This window comes from Trematomus bernacchii, unplaced genomic scaffold (assembly GCF_902827165.1).
Source record: "Trematomus bernacchii unplaced genomic scaffold, fTreBer1.1, whole genome shotgun sequence".
Taxonomy (NCBI): Eukaryota; Metazoa; Chordata; class Actinopteri; order Perciformes; family Nototheniidae; genus Trematomus; species Trematomus bernacchii.
This window is the reverse complement of record NW_022987705.1, coordinates 2,584,187-2,605,615: the sequence shown is the minus strand read 5'-3', so window position 1 is coordinate 2,605,615 and position 21,429 is coordinate 2,584,187. Positions and strand designations below refer to the sequence as shown.

At 41.3% G+C, this 21,429-nt stretch overlaps 1 protein-coding gene across 2 annotated transcripts; it reads right to left on the bottom strand.

Annotated features, from left to right (window-relative positions):
• Positions 1 to 1,296: 1,296 nt before the first annotated feature.
• Positions 1,297 to 21,140, bottom strand: cxxc5a (CXXC finger protein 5a). Of its 2 annotated transcripts, XM_034139781.1 has the most exons (4): positions 21,059 to 21,140; positions 20,880 to 20,936; positions 11,954 to 12,956; positions 1,297 to 2,928 (listed from the first exon to the last, which is right to left on the bottom strand). In XM_034139781.1, the coding sequence occupies exons 3-4, from the start codon at positions 12,746 to 12,748 to the stop codon at positions 2,887 to 2,889; spliced, it is 837 nt and encodes a 278-aa protein (XP_033995672.1). In that variant the 5' UTR covers positions 12,749 to 12,956; positions 20,880 to 20,936; positions 21,059 to 21,140; the 3' UTR covers positions 1,297 to 2,886. The 2 variants fall into 2 exon arrangements, with proteins under 2 accessions (XP_033995672.1, XP_033995671.1); XM_034139780.1 differs by having other exon boundaries at positions 20,880 to 21,134.
• Between the last annotated feature and the right edge of the window lie 289 nt (positions 21,141 to 21,429).

Genomic DNA, 21,429 nt, shown 5'->3' with positions numbered 1-21,429 from the left:
AACACAAAATCTTAATCTCTTAGTTTTTTCGGTCCCAGGTGAATAAATGTGAAATACAAAAGTAAGTATTTCTACTTTCCGGTTGTGTGCTTTCGACACTATACACTAGTTGTGCTGTGTCTTTCTTTTTCCTCTGGCTCAATTCTCTTTCTTTATCTCAGCCTCTCTCTCCCCCCCCCCCCCCCCTCCCCTCTCCCTCGGATGGCAGGTCAGGCAGTGAGCTGTGCGGGCTCAGAGGAGGTAAGGACGCCGCGGTGCACATTAATAATGAAAGGCCTTAGCCACCACTCCCCCCCCCCCCAGACACACACACTTACACTAACGCACACACACTCCCCCCATCGTCATGGCAATGGCAGTAGCCCAGCACTGTCACCGGGGCTGGGAATATAGCTACTCTCTCCAGCCCACGGCTCGCCAAGCTGATCACGAGCTCGTACACAAGATCCCCGTACTGGGCCTTCCACCGTGGAAATGCACTAATTAAAAACACTCAGCACTACGGCAGAGACAGGAATCTGCATCTATTTCCCCACCTGGATATAAAAGAGTGACTCTGGGGCCGTGGAGGGAAAAAAAATCACTGAGAATCATCACGAGCAGGAAATGGAAATTCGCTCTAGTGTCACAGACCTGAGGCATTAGAATCAGTAATTACACCATGTGAGATTGACCACATTTCTGAAAGGTTTTTTTTTTTTGTGTGTCTTTATCCAAACTTCTACTCCATGTATGCTTAACACATCCAGACACTTTATCCAGGCTTCTTCTTCTGGATTGACTTAATAGCTCTGAAAACAAACTTCCCATCAGTAATCCATGACTAGTAAAGATTTTCTGGCTGTAAATGTCACGAGAAGGCTCAGAAGAGTGACAGTTAAAAAAATCATTTGGGAGGATTTCCCAGAGGTGTAATGAAATTTGAAGAAACACTGCAATCAGAATTGTTCTTATTCAAACATCTTTTAAATCATTTTGGTTACATCTTAGCATAGCAAGGCTCCATCAGTCATTGCACTGTAGGAAGATATTACATAGGCAGTGAGAGAAATATCTCAGTCAAACCAAGGACATCATGGTCATCCATACCGCCGCCTGATTTACTTTTAATGAGTTCTGCTCACGTCCGAATCTTTGATGAATTTTCCAACACCATCCAATTATGAAAGATAAGGGAACACTTTTTTTGAAACTCATGGAAAATGTATATTTAAAGCTTCTTCTTGTCGAACCAGCAGTTTTTTAGGGGGGGGAAACAACATGCAAATAGACAAGAAGACAAACATCAGAATTGTAAATTTCGACACGAATACATGCATTCCTTTTTATTCACAAAACCAGTCCAATTTTCTAAACGAATACAAAGATTGGTTATTTTTAAAAGCTGTAGCTACCCAGCAACATAACAAAATCATGAAATATAACAAATAACCAACAAAGTAAAAAGAAATGTAATCTTGTCTCAGTGCGTTCAGTAGGGTAGACTCAGAGCAAGTGCTGTTTCTTAGCGTTTTTTGCCCTGAGCAGTTTTGGCACATGCTCAGTAGGGCCAGAGTAACATTGGACTGCCAGTTTCACTAAAGGAAAAGTTTGGAGTTGCAGAAGAGGGCTGATTGAAGAGATTACAGTAGTGGCAAACCCAGAAGAGTCTCTGGAGATCCGCCTAACACAGGGGTGTCCAAACTTTTTTCACTGAGGCCCACGTACAGAAATATATTCGAAGGGCTGGGCCATTCACTAGAGGTGAGGTATATTGCATCATAAGTGAAGTTATAGGTTATCAAATTCAATCAAATCTAGGTCAATTATTCTTGATACTTGAATTTGCATTAAGAAAAGAAACAGCCCACATTTCATTTATGTTGTTACAAAAAGTGTTGGCAGCTCATTCCTTAAAACAGAATCTTCAGACTGCTTATAATAAGGGGAAATAGGAAGGGTATATTTCAAACTTGTTATGCAAATAAGATATTGGGCTTTTTGTTATCAACTAAGATGTGATATAAAATGTTTTCCAATGTAATTGACTGAATTTATTTGAAAAGTGGGAATACTGTATGTATGTGTATTATCTGTTTACTATACATATATATTAAAAAAAGTACAATAGAAGGAAAGCACAAGTTTCAGGTGTGGGCCATATTCCATTATGGTTTAAGAATTTTCTGAGGGACAATTCAAAATGGACAGCGGGCCGCAGTTGGCCCCCGGGCCGTAGTTTGGACACCCCTAGCCTAACATAACATAACTTTTTCACTTCAGTTTAACTTGTAAAATTCAATGGTGTCACTTTTTTCTGTCTTTAAAAGATACCCATCGATCCGTCTGAAAACTAGACCCTTCAACGAAATGAATTATAAAATAGACAAGGGTTTAAGTAACATAATGGTGAAGAATTACGATAATGTTTTGCCATTAGCCACTAGTTTTGAAATATAGCTGTAAATTTACATTCTCTACACAAGTACTGTATCTTTCCACACATGAACAACATTAACACCAAACACAGAAATTAGTTGATTGTCCACACTCAGTCCGTCATTTCTGTTTCTGGCAATGAGACAGTTCCATGTTTAAGCGGCAGAAAAAAACCTGCTGGAAAAAGGACAAAAGGTACCAAAATGGAAACATAGAAAAGGGAATGAAAGTTGCCATATGCTTTTCTTTACGCTTCATTTTTGGTTCAAGGAATAAGCAGGTGCATCCATTACCCGATTGATTCTTTTTTTTGTTCTGCTTTGTTTATTTTGTTGTTTTTTTCTATCATTTTATGTGTTGCTTGTTTTTGTTTATTAGCCAGTGTCTGTTTCCGGAGACAATCCAGGAGTTGGCATTGCACTTGATGGCAGAGCTTTGGGTAGGAGTGGAGGAGGAGGAGGAGGAGTCCTACTGGAACCACCTGAACGCCGCTCCTGTAGGAAGCATCACCTTCATGGAGAAAACAGAAGACAAGGTGGGGAGGAGAGGAGAGGGGGAGGAGAGGGGGAGGAGAGAGAAGAGGTGTTAGAGTTGTTAATGAAAAACAGCACATTTGCAAATATACACCCCAAATCTACAACTTCACTGGGAATCTATAATTTCTTCACACTTTAAAAAGAGGAATGTTTTTCTGATTTTCTTTTGTTTAATGATTAGTGTCATTATGGATTTATCTAAAAAAAAGGTTATGTGAATAAAGGCAAATAATAGACGTTATCAGAGACAAAGGTGGAGTCTTCATATTGTGTTGTTTTCCAACTAAAAGTCCAACATCTAAAGATACTGAATTTACCATGTAATTCAACACTCAAAAGCAGAACATCTTTAAAGGGGACATATTGTGCTTGTTTTCAGGTTCCTATCAGTATGTAGTGTCTCTACTGGGACATGTCTCCATGCTTTAATGTTCAAAAAGCTCTTTATTTTTCTCATACTGCCTGTGCTGCAGCACCTCTTTTCACCCTCTGTCTGAAACCAGAGCCCAGTCTGCTCTGATTGGTTAGCTGGCCGGCTCTGTTGTGATTGGTCAACCGCTTAGAGATGTCCCGCCCCTTAGCCTATCACGTACGAAGTGTAAGAGCGCTAGCCAATAGAAACGCGAGTGTTACATAGTGATGTCACTATGTTACTGAAGTAAACAAAGGAGTCCAATCAAGGCATTTCAGACAGGGGGGGAGAGAAAGGATTTTAGCCTTTGCAGACCATTTACATGCACAAAAACCTATATAACACACTGAAGGAACGGGAAAACCCCAAAAAGCACGAGGGCCCCTTTAAGTTTAATAAGGACGTTTATTTTTTTGAAAAATGATTACGTCATTTATGTCAAAAGTCCATAGCTTATATTCCACTCTTTCTTCCAAATGTAAAAACTCCTGCATTGTGTGACCCTCTCTCCTCAGCACTGCCACCGGAACAGTCTTTAGTCCTGGCTTCACACACAAAACCCGATATCCCACATTTATTATTTAGCCACCACACGCGTAGCTCTCCCACAGCATCATCAATGATTTTGCCGCTCTCTGTCCCTCTCTCTCTCTCTCTCTCTCTCTCTGAGGCGTTCTCTCTCTCTTATTGCAGTGAGCAGAGTGGCACACATGCATTCAGCTGCAGGGCTCAGCCGCGGCCTGACAGTCAGGAGATAGAGAGCCGCTCGTGGCGTCCTGCAAAGTGCAACTCTACTGCAGCACGGATTCTTCCAGCTCTGCCTGGAGCTCGGCAAATATTTATGCACCCACACACACTCTCACACCGAACCAATATGTATTCAAGTGCAGTCACACACCTCCACACACAGTGGCACGTTAACCGACACTCAAAATACACCCCCAAAATCACACCAAACAGTGAGAGTGTTAAAATAAAATTCTCATACAGGATGGATTCAGATTTACTTTTCCATCTACAGCAGAGGGTTTTATATGGGATCGCTAATACTATGAGATAAACACACACATGCATACAATCACACTTATCTAATGTAAAAGGAAACAGAACATATACATCTACATCATGCTCACACTGCAAGCAAAAAAAAACACAAATATGTTTGTTTTTTTGTGCATATGTGAACTTTTGAAAAAGTGTAGACAGCACGAATCACATTGAATCTGATATTTTTTATTCTGATAAGGGCAACTTTCATATGTTGTGTTAAATCTCAGCAGTGTTAACAGTCATATTGGACTTCCTGATTCTCTCACGGACCTGCAGCACTCTGAGAGTCACTCAGTATTTAAGATATCTGAAAAAACTGCCAAACAAAGAGAAATCTGAATGTGTATCAATATTGTCAAAGTTTTTCATCTCGATTGCCCGTTCAAAGTTAAATAAAAAATGATGAAGGGATCCTGATGAAATCCTAATTAAAAGAATAATGTCTAACCTGAACATAATCAAACTTAAAATGTGTTGTGCCGTTTTGAGGTACAGCAGGAGGGAAATTATTAGGTTTCAACAAAGGCATCAGAAGCAATTAGGCCATTAGTTCCAAAAAGTATTTTTGAAACCCAAAAAACAATACCAGCAATTATTATTTCAGGCCCACTTAAACCATTCCTCTACTTTTGAATCAGCGGTACAGTGTTCTTTTGAATGCTTTTGTTCATAACTGGACATGAAACTGGGCGGCAGCGGGGTTCGTGCTCCACAGGCTTAATTTACTTTCATTTTGAAAGTTAACTCCTGCTGACGAAATGAAACATTTTCGCTCAGGTAAAAATACTTCAAACAAGGGCATTACTTTGCTGGTCTCGGACAAATTTAGCCCACACTGGGTTTTATTTGATAAATGGACTCAATCAGGAATAATCTGACAGCAGAGACACGGAGTACAACAGTGCTGTTCATAACCCGAATATGCAGGTGCCAGTTCAATTCAGACTCACAACTTCATATCAAAGATGTAGCAAATGCATACATATTTAGGAAGTCCTTTGAAAGACGAATGTTAATAGGGACGGCCATCTGAACAGCCAACATATTGCCAACATTATTTCACGGTCTGTGTGTTAAGTATCGTTGGCTCGCCATCCGTCTCTGTGGTGACCTTTCTGAAGCAGCTCAGCTGTTACGAAGACAGTCAGAGGGCAGCAACATCTGCCGCTGCCACAGATGTCAAAAACGTGTTAAAGGCCGGACTGACCATGATGTAATGTGTGGGGAGAAAAATAACACATACCCCCCCGCATTGAGTGTAAATCCCGTTTTCTCCTCATTATCAAACATGAGCAATCAATGTCAAATGGCAGCAGATCAGGGATAGAAAAAGCCTTCCTTCAGCATCACTGATTGCGCAGGTTCAAACAGATGGATTCTGTGGGCGTGAAGTGGCCAATCACTAAAATCGATGGGCGATGAACAAGAGCATTTGTCTTAGCATAGCCAAACTGTTTGTGTGCTATTCACAACTAAAGCAAAAGAAAGAGGCATTCTTTATTTTTCACACTAACTGGGCTAAATCCAGCACGACTCGTAATAGCTGTTGTTCCGTGTTACTGATGCAAATTCCCGTGAGCCAGTTTAAGCCGTGATGAATTCTTTTTTTGCCTCAAGGCACCGCTGAGCCTTCTGGTTGTTTTTTCATAGCTTTATCATCAACAATTGTAAGGATTCCCTTATTGACACCCACAATAACAAAAAAACTCAAACCATAAACGAAAAGCATCTCTTCATGCAGAAATGCACGTGGGATGTTACGCTGTCTGCCGCTCACGAAGATCCCGAGTGTAAACCTTTAAAGCTTCTGAATCTAAACACCAATGACCTCCAGTTGGCACAAACACTCACTGTTTGTCTGGCTCTAGGGGCAAAGCTTTTCTGCTCTCTGTCAGAGGTCAATTGTGAGTGAATGTAAATTTGATACGATTTCTCTTTATGAACCCAAGCACACATTTCATAGTCAGGGCAGGGCATGGTTAAAGCATAAAACATGCCCAATCTTTGTCTTGATCAAGCTAGATTTATTAGAAAATGTTAAAAAAAATATGGATGTTACAGTTACATTAAGTTTATTTTCTAAGAGCATAACTTAAAGGTAGGGTAAGTTTGAGAAACCGGCTCGAGATACACTTTTTGTTATATTCCATGGAATGCTCTTAACATCCCGATAGCAATGAATATCTTAAGTGCTTTGACAAAAAATCCATAAAAAAATGTCATCTGTGGAAGCCGTAGTACTGTAAAAAGCACGACCAATCATTTTAGCCGGCCCGGCTAAAGTAACTGGATGGCCTACCTGCCTGTCAGCCTTCCATCTGTGCACAAACTAATCTCGTGCCCTCATTGGTCATGTGCGCGTTCGTGTGTGTTGGAGGAGGGGCTCTATAAGGAAGTGGCAGATTTTCTCCGGTTGTGTATTTTCAAATTCTAACGATCTCGAGCCGGTTTCTCAAACTTACCTACCCTACCTTTAATGTGCCTAAAATACTAATGTTATGTTTGAAAGAACATCCATGACATTCATCTGTTTGCAACTCATAGATATCAATATTCCAATTACTGTATATAGACTATTCTGAAATGTTTCTATTATATTCTATTTTATATTATTTACGTGTACTATTTTATCTGTTTTATTGTGTTGCACAGTGGGAGGGACCTAAGATTTTCATTGTCATAACTACACTGTAGCTATGAACAAATTACAATAAAAGCCTTGAAACTTGAAACTTGAATACAGTTAACACAACTTGCATAGATGCCAAAAAAGACTTTTTCTGATCATCTAGATGTGATTTGCCCTGCAGATTCTACAATAGGTGCTTACTGTGTGGATTACCACTTATTTTACAAACACTATGACTACCTTAACGAGGCTGTTTCCTTCATGCACTGTACTCCAAAAGGCTGTGTTCAGTACAACTTGGATACCACTCTGCCTTCTCGCTCTTTCTGTCTCCCCCTGCCTCCTCTGTCCTCTCCAACTTGTCCCTGTCTGCCCAGCAACTTGCCCACGCGTCCGTGTGTCTCGGTGTCAGTCTGCGTGCCTGTCAGCTTGCATGAGCCTCTTCTGTCCTGACAGTCTGGTGTACGGTGTCTGGGAGGCAGGAAAGACCATGAGGGAATACGCTGCTCCCATATCAACGTCTGATACTGTCATATGGCCCTCAATGGACAAAACTAATAGGTGTGGGTGTGTCTGAGAAGCATTGACCCAACCAAGGAATTTTACTACCACATATATTATTTTATAAGCGTATAAAGACAAAAACTCCAGTCTTACCACATGATATTTTTTATATTACACCCCCCAGTGAAGTACATCCTGAACGTACAGTGACATACAAGTAAAAACAAAATACATTACAACTTCCTAACCCCGACTGTGTTCCTTTCACTCTGTGTTGAACGGCATCGCTGAGACTGACACCACTGGAGGGTATTCAGACGCAGAGCATAAAGAAACTGCCTTCCCACTTATTTCTCTCAAATGTAGCATTCCCAGAATAAATCCAGACATCTTCAGCCAGTGAGCTATGAGGTGGCAAAGGCCCCAGCATGCTAACTCCCCCTCACTTGCCAATTTTACGCTCCTCTTTGAGCTGCCATGAGCTTTCAATGGAGACCGTCAACACCCTTAAAATAAGCACACTGCTGCTGGACTGCACTTGTGTACCAACGCGTTTCCGCTCACAGGCTCGTACAAATACAGAGAAATACAGTAACACTACATGCAGATTCAGAACAGTCATTTTTACTCTGTGCTCACAAGTGTGGGTTGCAACCAAATCTCTCAAAACTGTCTGATAAACTGACTTCAAGGCACAAGTTAAATAAGACCTCATGCCCCTTTAAAGATTGCGAACCGAGTTTAACAGCCGGAGCAGACGGTGATGTGCCGCTCTATCTTTGATTGGAGGAGGATGTGACACTCAGGGCTGTGTGAGCTACAGCTGAGGCTCACTGCAGTTCACTCTGAAAGCCAGGAAGATCTTCTCCTCTGGCATAGGTGTGGCCCAAGTCTAAGGGGAATTAAGGGGAAGGAGGAATGTATCTTACAGAAGCCTTGTTTAAAGACAATACCAAACGGTCACTGACATTATTACATCTTTACTTATAACTGACATTTACGATTCACTGCTTCCTCTCTCCTTACTCGGCACATCCTCCGTGAATTCCTTCCTCTGACTTTTATCTTGTACTGACGACACCACGCTCATGGCAGAAAGGCCCAGGCCGTATTCTCTGATCTAATCACCTGCAGAACAATAGCTGTTGACTTAATAACAAAGCCATTGGAGACAACTACTAGACTGCTAATGGGAGATGTATGAGTGCATGAGGACAAATAAAAAGCAGGCAAAATTGAAAATGGTGTACTGCTGTCAGAGCAAAGTTGATAGTGTGTTGAAAATCAAGTTTAGGGCAAAGAGGTAACAGGTTGCAGACCAGATGCATTTGAAATGTAGTCAGATATGTTGCAATGCAGAGAGGTTTAGTCACTTTATCTTTCTTTAAGATCAAACTTTACAGTGTCAAATCATATAAAAAATGTGTAATGCGAAGCACATGACTAAGAGAGGAATATTACCGAGATTGCTCTGTCACAAAGATTTTATTTCATGCCGTGGGTTGTCGGGTGATTGAGGTTATGGTTTGATTCACGCTTTCTGTGTGGGCTGAAGCCGCACACTTTGGCACAAATGCTTCCTGATTTTTTCCATGTCAGTGTCATGACTAAGACATCCAGGACGCATGTGGCTTCACAAACTTGTAGCTCTTATAAAAAGGCATTACTCTCGATGTCACATTTCATTATTGACACATTGACTATTCATGTATTCACATCCATTGATAATTGGTCCAACTGTAGGGTCACATTATTTACATTTTGGCTAGGTAAAAAAGTGTCTGCGTTCATGTCTGATTGACTAATCTAAAAGCTATTTTTACAGATTGATGGATTTGACAAATACACTGATTTTGTGCAGGTAAGATATACATAATAGAGAAGTTTTGCCCGCACAACAAACACACAATATTTGTCTAATATTGTCACATGATCAATTAAGTTGCAAGCAGAGATGAACCCTATCACTTTAGGTCTTTGTTTGACTAACCCATTACATAAAATAGGAAGTAGTACTTTCAGATGTCAGGAGTACAAAATGTGTGCAAGTTAATTACAATACATACAATTACTTGAGCCAATAAGCACACAGCTATTATACTTGGTACTCATGGCAGATTATGGTACCCTGGGGTGTCTGTCTTTCATATGAGGTGGCCTCTGGCAGCATCAGCAGACTGACGTTTTGAGCAGAATGATGACCTATATCAACATCAACACTCATGAATATTCAAGCCCCCTTGGGTTTGGCATCACTGGTGTGAACGACTGGTATTAGGCTAACTGCCATGACAACATCAATTGCAAACCATAAATTAATACAGAATTCCTTTCTGTTGCAGACGTTGAGTCGTACCACCTACATAGCGAGCTGACACATCTCAGCCTTTTGGTGAATTATCAACTTAGACAAATGAAGCCTCTCATTAATTTGCATCTGAACAATGCAACAGGGGAAAAATCAACAGGAAGTCACATCAGCCTGATTCTCAACTTCCAGATATATTGTCCCTTAAAGACAAGCGTTTGACTTATAATTTCACACCATCCCAAGGACCATGCCACAATTAATGTTTCTACCTTGTTACTGTCATAAAAAACATTTGCACCTTTGTTTATTCCAAAATGTACCATGTAATGTGTTGAGATCTTTCATTAAAAAGATTATTGTCATAATATAAATTATTGTTTTGTTATTGGTTTGATTATGTGCAGATTGTTCACATCAATTTGTGCTTTACAATTCAACTAAAACACAGACATGATCTTCACTGTGATGGATAACCTATAGCCAACAAGTTCCACATTTTTAAACAATATACCATACCAGAAAGCATTGACTGTTGGTAGGAAATCCTCTGTTTAAATATATGGTTTTGTTAACCCTGCCACTAATGACCTCTTCCCTAAAAGTCACTTCCTTTGCTCCTGATGGACGACATTCCTATGGCTTTGTCACTTGAATGTAAACACACTGTATGTACTTTTATCTGTATGCTGAAACAACTCATTATGCAAATGTCCTTGAGAGGACATTATCCTCAAGCAAATGTAAACTCTCTGCTAAAGAACACTATGGCATGCTTTCAAAAAGGGTTAGTAAGTCATTAATACTAGAGGATGGTTTAAAACAAGCAGAACATTGACATGGCCTTTAAAAAGATCACAAACAAGTGAAAAGGTGTAAATATTCATGTCAATCTTAAACATGAACATTCATTAATTGAGCTTTACTAGGTTAATATTGCATAGAAATTACGCAACTCTGTGTCACTGAAAACTCTACACAAGGAGCCCTTTAAGGAGCCTTTCACTGTGGATGGCCAAAAGCAGCACATGAGGATTGGACAAGCAACATATCACACAAACAAGAGGCCAGGCTGTCACCCACAATCAACATCATAAAGAGATAGAAGTAAAGCCATTAGCAGTTTGAAGCAGAGATCCAGTTTGTGTCAATTAGACCAGAGGCCTCTCCACTGGTTCCCGTTCACACTGTGTTACATATCCATCAATTCACTATGTAATGCCAAAGTGACACGATTATCCATTGATCAAAAAAGTTTATTTCCTTTGAGATGGAACATCTGCTGAAATTGATTTCATGATTGGTCATTCTGCCATCACATGCTGGCTTAGTTAGGCCACTGAGTGCGATGGAGGTAACAGACAGGACGTTTGGAGGGACATTTAGATGAGCAGGACTGTCACCGGAGAGAAGGGCAGCGGCAGCAAAAAGAGGGGATGAGGTGGAGGGGGGGGCGCATGTGCCACACTGACACCTGGTGCTCCAGATGACAGCTCTGTGGCCAGATGGACCTTGCTACATGCACACAAATACACAAACATACCCATGCATGTACATTTATACACAAACACAAACTGTACAAATAGTCACAATTACTGTCACACTGCCTCCACTCATACCTAATGATTCTTAACTATTAAGACATATGGACAAGGAGGATGTACATGAGAGAGTGCCTTATGTTACCTTTCGATAAGTAATTTAGCCTTCCAATTAAAAGATGCGGCCAGGATGATTGTGTTGTTTTGGTGGACAGATTAAAGTCACCCCATGGTGACTGCTTACGCTGCACATAGCCATCACTCTACTCACCACCTGTCATTTCCCTGCCTGTGGAGCCATCACCCCACCAAAAATCCCCCCAGTAATATGTCCCCGGAAGGGAGTGACAAGTGAAACCCAGAAGGTGTAATGCTAACATTTGAGATGTTTGCAAATCTGTGTGTAATATCTTTGAAAGATTTTACAGCTGTTTTCTGTTGATAGTTCCTACATTTCTGATTCCACAATGACAATTTAACTTAAATGTTTTAGGCCTATTTCTAGGGGAACTCTAAAGAATAACCCACAATGCAACAGCATACCATAACACTTACCTCCAGAGCAGCAGAGGGCTTCTTCTTCAGTTCGTCACATTTACGAAACTTGCAGATCTGGTGGCCTGTTTTGCGATTCCGGCAGCTGCTGCATTGGTCGCAGTTAATTCGCCGTCGGCAAGGTTGGCACATGCCGCAACGTTTTCGCTTCTTTTTACCGGAGTTGATAGCAGAGGCCAGCTCGCTCTGCGCTGGGTACTCGGCCAGGCCGGCCATGTGTAGTGCGCTGTCCGCCAGAAACACTCCAGCCGGCGTCATGATGAAAAGCCCCGGGTTGAAGGGGAAACCACCCCCAATTCCATATGGGAAGTCAACAGGACCACCTACGGCGTCCGTGACAGACGTACCCTCCAAATCGCTACCCCCCGAGCCTGAATCTCCACCGCCAATTCCCATACCCATGCCCCCAGGCAGGAGCATGTGCTCCATACCGGCCCGCTTCAAAAGTGCTGCTGCCTGGGCAAAGTGCAGCAGGCCATTCTGTCCCTCTAGCACCTGTTCCAGGGTCCGGTCCAACTTGGCTGCCATCAGAGCAGAGACAGTGGGCTGCGGCTGCGGAGGCGGTTGAGGCTTTGCCGAGTGGCGCTTAGTCTCACTATTGTCCTTGTGTCCATAGCTGGTGGCAGATGAGACTGCTGTGTACTGGGAGAGGGTACGGGACTTCTTAAGGCTCTTACTGAGGGGCTCACTGATGATGCCACAGCGGTTCCTGCGCTCTATAACAGGAGAGTCCTGTTTGCTGTTGCTCCGCTCCTGGTCCTCTGTCCGGCCCCCCTCCGACAGCCCGCTAGACATGGTCCAGAGCGTACGTGACTAGGGTTGGGGGTGAGGGTGGAAAGGGGGCAGGGGTGAGCGAGGAAGGGTCAGTTCTATGCCCCCGATGAGAGTGGTGCCTCACCTAAATGGACCAATCAACCAGCCAACAGGCAGGCCCCGGAGCCTTCAGCCCGCACTACAGCTCAGCCTTCATCCACGTTCTTCCATGGGCCTTCAGAAAAAAAACCTTACACAAGGAGAAAAGAGGGGCAAATTAATAATTAGTAATCAGTTATTCAAAAACATTGACAGAATCACCCTTAAAGTTGATATGGCAAACCTGTTGCATACATTAGGGATCTCCTGACTTAAGTCTAAAATTATCCAGTTTTATCTCTGTTTACTACCAACTCCTGCAAAAAACATCTAGCTGTTTAGCTGCTAAATGCTCCACTATGCTCACCAATAGTTGCTACATGTGTTACCTGTCTGCTACCTGTCTGCTGCAGTAGGTGTACTGGTCTATTTACATGAACAATAACAGTATATGTATATGAGTCAACAGCAATGCTAGTAGCCATGCTAAATGCTACCCACAGTGCAAGTACCACGTTTATCCATGTTTATTAGGGTGGTCCTTAAAATTGAAAGTCGGAAAGTCTAAGCTCCAACCCCCAGAATTCATTCTATTAGTCAAGAAAACTCTCCTGGTGAATGTTCTCCTCAATCTGACAACATTTACCCCTCCCTCATCAACCTTGAAGTGTAGCCAGTTGCAGCACCGTGGCTGCTGGTGTGGCAGCCCAGGTCGATGAGGGAGGGGTAAATGTTGTCAGATTGAAGAAAACATTCACCAGGAGAGTTTTCTTGACTAATAGAATGAATTCTGGGGGTTGGAGCTTAGACTTTCCGACTTTCAATTTTAAGGACCACCCTACTGAGGCTAAACTTCAAGGTTGATGAGAGAGGGGTAAATGTTGTTGGAATTTGAATAAAATTCACCAGGAAAGTTTTCTTGACTAACTTAACAAATTCCGGTGGTTGGAGCTTAAAATAAATGAATTCGAAAATGTACATGGCACTAAGGACCACCCTAATGTTTATATCCAATTAAACAGAAAAGGGGGCCCCTAAACGCACTCAAAACAATTCTTTATTTTGTATTCCCTCAATTGTTGTTATCCTTCTAAATCTTAAGACATTCGTTTATAAATCACACACCTTTTCCAATTTAAACCAAATTGGTGTTATGTTTAACATTCTTAATTGTACGCTTAATGCTGAATTGTACATGAAAATATGTGATTTTGTGTGCTATATCTCGTTAAACAAACGCACACTAGTTTGTGTTTAATTGCAGATGTGTTTGCGCTCCTTAATGTCCTAATGTGTTACCTTATTTCCCTCTTGATGGTTCCCAGTGGAACCTTTTGATCTACCAATCTGTGCTTTGTGAACACAACTGACACAACTCTCAGATTTAAAAATAAAATAAAAAATTGAAGGTAAAGTTTTTATTTTAGTCATCTCCAGTATTTATCTGTAATAAATGCAATTTTAATAAGCACTATTTGAGACTGACTTTATACATTAATTGTATTGCCCTGACTGCAGTTTAGTCATTTATGAAATGTTGCATTTATTGACTAACAATTACATGCTCATTGATCGAGCGTGATACACAGAGTGTGTTTCTTATTAGACTCTCACACAACAATCTGATTTCGCTGCAGAAAATACAGCCAAAAACCCAGAGGCAGAACAAAGGAAGTTGAATTTATTTTTATTGACTAAGCATGTCTTTTGATTGCTATCATTGTGTTAAAAATATATAATATCCTATTACTTTTAAAGGCCAAACCTGTAGAGCGACAAAACATGAGCTAGAGCGGTGGGGCTTATGAGGAGGGTACGCCGGCTAAGAGACTCCCCACTGGACAGAGATGCATCCACCGGCTTTTAGCGCAGGATTCCTGTGACTGCTCATCTATGAAAATAAAAACTATGCTGCTATTCTCCTGACCTGTCCATGTTCACAAACAAGCATACCACCTCCCACAGAAAAGCTGAGGAAATGGCCGGGCCAGTCCTTATAAGGGAAACAAAGGGAAAGGGAGGGGAAGAGGATGGAGGGGGGGTGTCTGTGCAGTGTGTGGAAATTGGAAGGCCAGAATTAGTGGGAGGTAAAGCTTCAAAGGCAAGAGCGCAGCCCCCACATTCTCACCAGCTCAGGGGGATGTGGCGCCAGCGAACCAGAGCCAGCTCCGCAGCCCCTCAGCCCCGCAGTTTCAGTTTCTCCCACTACAGCTCTGACCAGGGTCCGGTTTCCCCAAGGCATCTCAAACTAACTGCCTCTCTGCTCAGTTGTGGTTGAAAGCGTAACAGCGCTGCAAATCAGGGGTTTTCTTGCGGTTTTATGGAATATTGGACCTGAAATTACGTGTTTAGTGGTCATTTATGAATACTTTAACGTTGCTACAGGTTTTTATTTTAATGTAATATTGTCTTAAATTAGCTTTTTGGCAACGGTGCATTTTGGTTGAGTAAATCTGGGTGTATATCAACATTATTTTTTTAATTAATTAATGCTTTGCAAAATGCTCTGATCCAACTGCTTTATCAAGGGTCTGAAAACAGTAAATGTGATAAAAGAGTTGAGTTTTTCACATAATCAATAAACTGGCACATTATCAACAGCTAGAATAGATAAGCTCTCAGGGTGCCTAAAAGGTGACTAAGTTGGCGATTGCGTTTCTTGAAAACCTTAAGAAAAATATATCTGATCAGCTGTTACATTAGAAATCTGACAGAGGACTTTTTGTCCTGCTGGCCTGCTGATGACACTACTGGTTAAAAAAAGGCACATGAAAATGCTTGTACACGTGCTGCTGTTCTTCAGTGATGACGACCTGGATAATATGGATGTGACACACTACTTTTTCAGTACTGCTGACTTGCTTTGCGCTAACACCTGCTGAATTACAATAACGCAGTGTTGCACACTCACAGGTGAATATGAATAATTTGCCAAATGATTGGGATTTTAAGGAATGCACACTTTTCATTTCTATTGTAGCTGAGGTGTGACAAGCGCTAAAATGCTTCAGTCTCTAAGGCACCTCTCTGTGTACAGTTGAATAGTTTCATGATGAAATCAATGCTATCTATGTTCAGGAAACAAGCAGATGCATCTCACTAGTAACACATAGTTAATGTATATAATGGCAAACAGCTATTCTATGATTTGTGAATCAAAATCACATTTGAATGATTGTATAAATGCTCATAGTCAACATTTGGTGCCACAAAGAATACAACTCTACCAAAGCAGCGCGTAATGACTAACACATGTATGCAGATTTGTATCATACACCACATCTGTTGCTTCAGTCTACCACGTCTAGAATTAAGGCATGGTCACCTATTGTATCTTCACGTCCACCCACCTTTGCTGTACCTCCTTCCATCCCACTGACCTATCAGTCACACTCTCTCTGTCAGCATCAACCCTCAGCATGGCATAAAGTCTCAGGCTAATAACCCCTCCTCCCCCCCCTGATTTCCAGCGTCATGGGTCTTAAGATCCCTTCACCACATCATTTACAGCGGAGGTTTATGTCCTCATGTGAACTGTCTATTAAACCACCACTGCCTCTAATGCTCAGTGTCAGGGCTCTGCTGCAGAAACCTGATCAGTGGCGTTTTGTCCTTCGAGGATGTTTACTCAATTTCCTGTGATGTAATGGACTTAACGCTGTGTTTCATATGAAAGCCTTTTTACGCAATCTTTATGTGAATTGACCTGACAAGAGCACTGTAATTAGTAGGTGCTTCGGGGACAGCATTTATTGCACCTCGAGCTGTCTCCAGATTTAAAAAATAGGTGTTATTACTAGCTTCATGCTAGTTTTTCTTCAATTTTCTACACAGGAGTGCAGGATGGATATATACACATCTGGATATAAATGGTCTGAATTATCAATACAGGCAAAAAGCCTTTCTCCGATAAACCAATGAGCTCAGTTGGACGATGGAGAGCGCAAGTGCAGCCTGAGAGGCGTAATCTGATCCCGCAATCGAAACATCCATAACAATAATTGGTGGCCTCTTGTTTAGGTAAATTCAGACCTGCAGCAGAAACGGTCACTCGAGGCGAAGTCCCGCCCATCTACTTCCGACCCATGGGACCTTATTTCGGAAAAATTATGTATTTAAGTCAATGGAGAGAAGAAACGTATCTTTCGATCCCGTTTGAATTGTGCCACGAATTACACATATGATGTTTGTCAATCTCAAAAAATTATTTCCATGTCAAAAAAGTCACAGTTTGTCGTAAAACTGTTGAGATATAAGACTATGAAAAATACGCAACTAGAAAGACTACAAATCCCAGAATCCCGGTCCCGCATGCTGGCTCTTACAGAACCGACTAACTCCCCTTGTGTGTGTGTACAGCTCTCAACATGCCCAGACTTGGAGTGATTTTCACCTCTTTTAATACTTTTCGCCTCATTCTGAAAGAAAGAAGTGAAATGTGCCAACGTGACGGCCGTCTTGGTGTGTGGTGCGAGACGGGAGATGTAGTTCATTGAGCGGTTTCACACAAAAAAAAGTGTTACTTCACAGTTTTACGACACATTTTAATTTTTTTGACTTGCAAAATTATCTTTTAAATTGACAAACATCATATGTGTAATTCGTGGCACAATTCAAACGAAATCGAAAGATAATCTTTCTCTCCCCATTGACTTCAATACATAATTTTTCCGAAATAAGGTCCCATGGAGCTCCCCCGGAAAGGGAGGGACTTTATGACTTTTAGAAATGTTTGTTTTTTTAGGCCTGATCTTCATTATAGGTTCAACTCAATTGTTTTGTTTACGCTTTAAGGAAATCTGAGTGTTGGATAATGACTCTTTTATTGGTCAATAAGTCATTTAGTGTAGCCCATAAAATATTGACTAACCTGAGGAGCAATAACACAACATTCCTAAAGTGACTACAAATGTTGCTGCTCAATCAGTAAAGACACTTAGTAAAATGTTGACCTTAATTCCAGACTGTTTTTTAAATCAGCTCAGTCACATTTGTCCCTTTTTTTGTCAACAGCAGCTGATTTGCAGAAGCTGAACATTTGTTTGAGTAAAGTTAATAAGGACCATATGGAGGATGGTGGGTTTATGATATATGGTTATCAGTTTGTGTGTGTGAAGTTGTATTTGTTTTAATGTTCTACTAGCTTATAATTGAGTGAGGGTTAACTATGACAGCTATGTCAGTGAGCATGTACACAAATTGAATCCAGATGTTCTTGTTTGTTTGAATATAATTATAAGCATGCCATCAATACCTTAGAGAGATGAGAATGAGAAAAAAGTTCAACATTTTATAGAAAATGTTTGATTCAGACAAGAACAGTATCACATATCTTTATGAGCATCTATCTTCTCATCAAATTTAACTATTCAAGAAAGTAAATAAGCGCACTTCCAAAAAGGTGTTCTTAAACCATAAGGTGAAAATATCCACATTTTATATATCTGAAGCAAAAGTGGATATAACATCTACACAGTGTGTCAAAACATTGTAAAAGCAAAAAAAAAATGTCAGTAAAAATATGTCACAGGTTCAGTTAATGGATCCTTAGCAATGTATAAAAGCAGAGGTATTCATTTATTAGAGAATTTACCCAAACTTTAGAGCTTGAATCATTCGTAAATGTACAGAAAATACTGTACGTGCCCAGCAATAAGACAGATGATTAGATCTTCAACCACAGTGTTGATTTTGATTCGTATGATAACTAACAGCTCATTTAACACTTAATAGCTCCAAACTTTTCCTTGAATAAGCAGTTTTTAAAAAGAAACGTGTATAAAAATGAATGCAATAATATAGTGACAACTGATGAATGGTCTGTTGGTTCAGGAGTTCAATAGGTTGGATCAATATGGAGGGACGCATTCAAGGCCAGTGTGTTTACGTTTCCTATTGTTAGTGAGATTCAGGACCATAGGCGTCATTTATACTGGGGACATGTCCCCACCACTTTTGGCAATGGCTAAATTTGTCCCCACAACTTTGCATTAGGATCATCTGTTAAAAATTTTCGGAAGATGTGCACTAAGAATTGTACACTTTGAAAAATATGTATTTGCTCAGAGAACATGTACAATCTGGAGGACTGCTTACACTTTCTGGGTGTATTTCTGTAACCCAAGTGCAACATGTTAGTATGAGTAATAGTTGAATAGATACTAGTAATTGTTGCCCCCGCTTTGCAGCAGCGTAGCATAGGTAGGCTACTGTACTGTCAAAAAAAGTATTGTAATTTGTAAACATATGTATATATGTACTTTATGTATCGTTTGCGGGCAGGGGCGCCGTAAGGGGGTGAAAAGTTAGGACGATTCTAAGGGCCCGTGACTGACAGGGGCCCAAACTATTTTAGAACATTAAGAAAAAAATGTTTAAGTAACCAATGTGATTATCTTTTCATGGGGCCCAAAATTCCTGGCGGCGCCCCTATTTGCGGGGGGCCTAATGCAGCAGTGGGTTTTTTTTTAAATCTGAAAAAAGTGTCCACACCACTTTTTCTAACAAAGTGATGCCCATGTTCAGGACAATAATCTGATTCAGGACAATAAATGTAAACATTTGAATTACAATTATTTTTAACATTTGGGATTTTTTTAATATCATAAATGTTTAAATATTCCACACATTGGTGTGGTCCAAATAGTCTGCTTTCATATTCAATTCAAATACCATTGAAACTCAAGGTATGAAACTTTCTTCCAATTGAAAATCCTGAATTATTGTAATTTTTTAGATAATCACCCACTAATTGAAACCATAAAGCTTAGCCTAATTGGAGCATTCACGTTATTCAGTGCGTTGAAGTAACCAAGTAGTGTCCTGCGATGACGTCACTGACTGCGCAGGTGCCAGGTAATCGGAGTCAGATATTTTTTTTAACAGAAAAAAAAATATTGACTAATTTCCTGCAGGGTTATGAGACACTTGGCCCGCCACAAACGCAGCTGACTTCCACCTCTAGAGACGCGAGAATACTTAATGCATTATTCCAGGCGACGCGTAATGCAACCCCCCCCCCCCCTCTCTACCTCTCTAGACGCGCTGTCTGCGGACTCTCGTACATTCACTATTCCTCCCACCTCCTGTCGACTGACACGCGCACACAGACACGCACACCATCGTGCAAAGGCTACACACGCAGACGCGCAAACAGAGGAAGTTAAAAAGCCTGGTGACAATAATAAGACTCCAGCCTTCATCCATTGTCCATAACCTGCTGCGTCTTATTCTCCCTAATGAGGCACACAAAAAGTTAGAGGAAAACAACCATGCCGTGCATACTGTGCCTTCAAATTACTCGCCAACATATAGGAGCACTTGGAGCTGCGATACTGGTGCTGGGTTGCATGGGGAGGGGGGGCTGTAAATCTCCGGGTAGCGCGGTGAAAGCTGGTGCAACCTACCTGGGAACTTTCTAATGATGCCCGGAGGAAAATAGGAAGGATATGACATTTGGATCATCTTTACGCGAGTGATGATGATTGTAGGGTTAAATAAAAGTTTCAAATATGCTTCACAGGGTGACGACCAGGAAGAAGATTGTTGTCAAATGTAACCAACTAATGCGCGTTGATCTGTTCCTTCATTAACTGGAAGCGTTAAGTTTATTGCGCATGATTCACAATAAAGCATCTGGTTTGGCTTCAGTGTTCCGAGCCGTAGCTATAATAAAGAGACATTTGGATGTATCTAGTAAAACTGACAGCAGCTTAGAATATCCCGTTCACAGCACAGTGCTCAAGCTTTACCTTGACCCCATCACAGGTGATTTTAAAACCTTTGTATTTATGTTGTTAATAAAGAGAAAATTGTATTTAAATATCTGCTTTAGTCTGGACTCAGTGATCTATAAGCACGATAGCCTTTACGCGGCACCAGCATTGGGTCTGCAGTCGCACATTTGAGGAAGAGCCCCGATTCAACCCCGATATAACTTGAACCCCGAAGATGACATCCCAACTTTCAGCAGACTTCAACAAAGTATTATGCCCCCCCCCATCACCACCCCTCCTCCCCCCCTGCCATGTATCTGCATATTTGCAAACACAGTCCCATTTCTATTCGCACCTACCAAAGCAGATCGGAGCCGAGGGGAGGGCTCCCACAGTCCGAGGGTCCGTCTCTCAGCCTGCCGTGCAGAATGGTGACAAAAAAAAGAAAAGGGTAGAAAAATAGCTTATTCTCCGAGAACACAATCCCACAGAGTGGCTGCCTGTTAATGACAAATGTGAAAAGAAAAACAATATTCACCGTCAGTTAATTTGGAAAAAGCGTACTTTCTCTGAGGCTGAACGCGTGGGTTCCCCCAGCTTTCTCGGTCCTTGCAATACCACCTCTACATCCCCGCTTGCAGAGAGGAACATGCAAACACATTTCATAGATTTTTGGAGCTTCGCGGAAAAACCGAAGTGGACTTTTCCGCGGTGCGCGCGCGCTTCAGCTGAGGCAATAATAAACGGAGAGAGGCCGCGAGCTCCAGTGTGATGTCAGCACAGCTGAGAGGTGGAGATTCAGAATAAAAGTGAGGGCTGATGGGAGAAAAAAAAAATCCACCTGAGAGGTTTCTTTAATGATGCTTCAGGCCAACATATGATGATATTATCTATTCAAATATATATAGG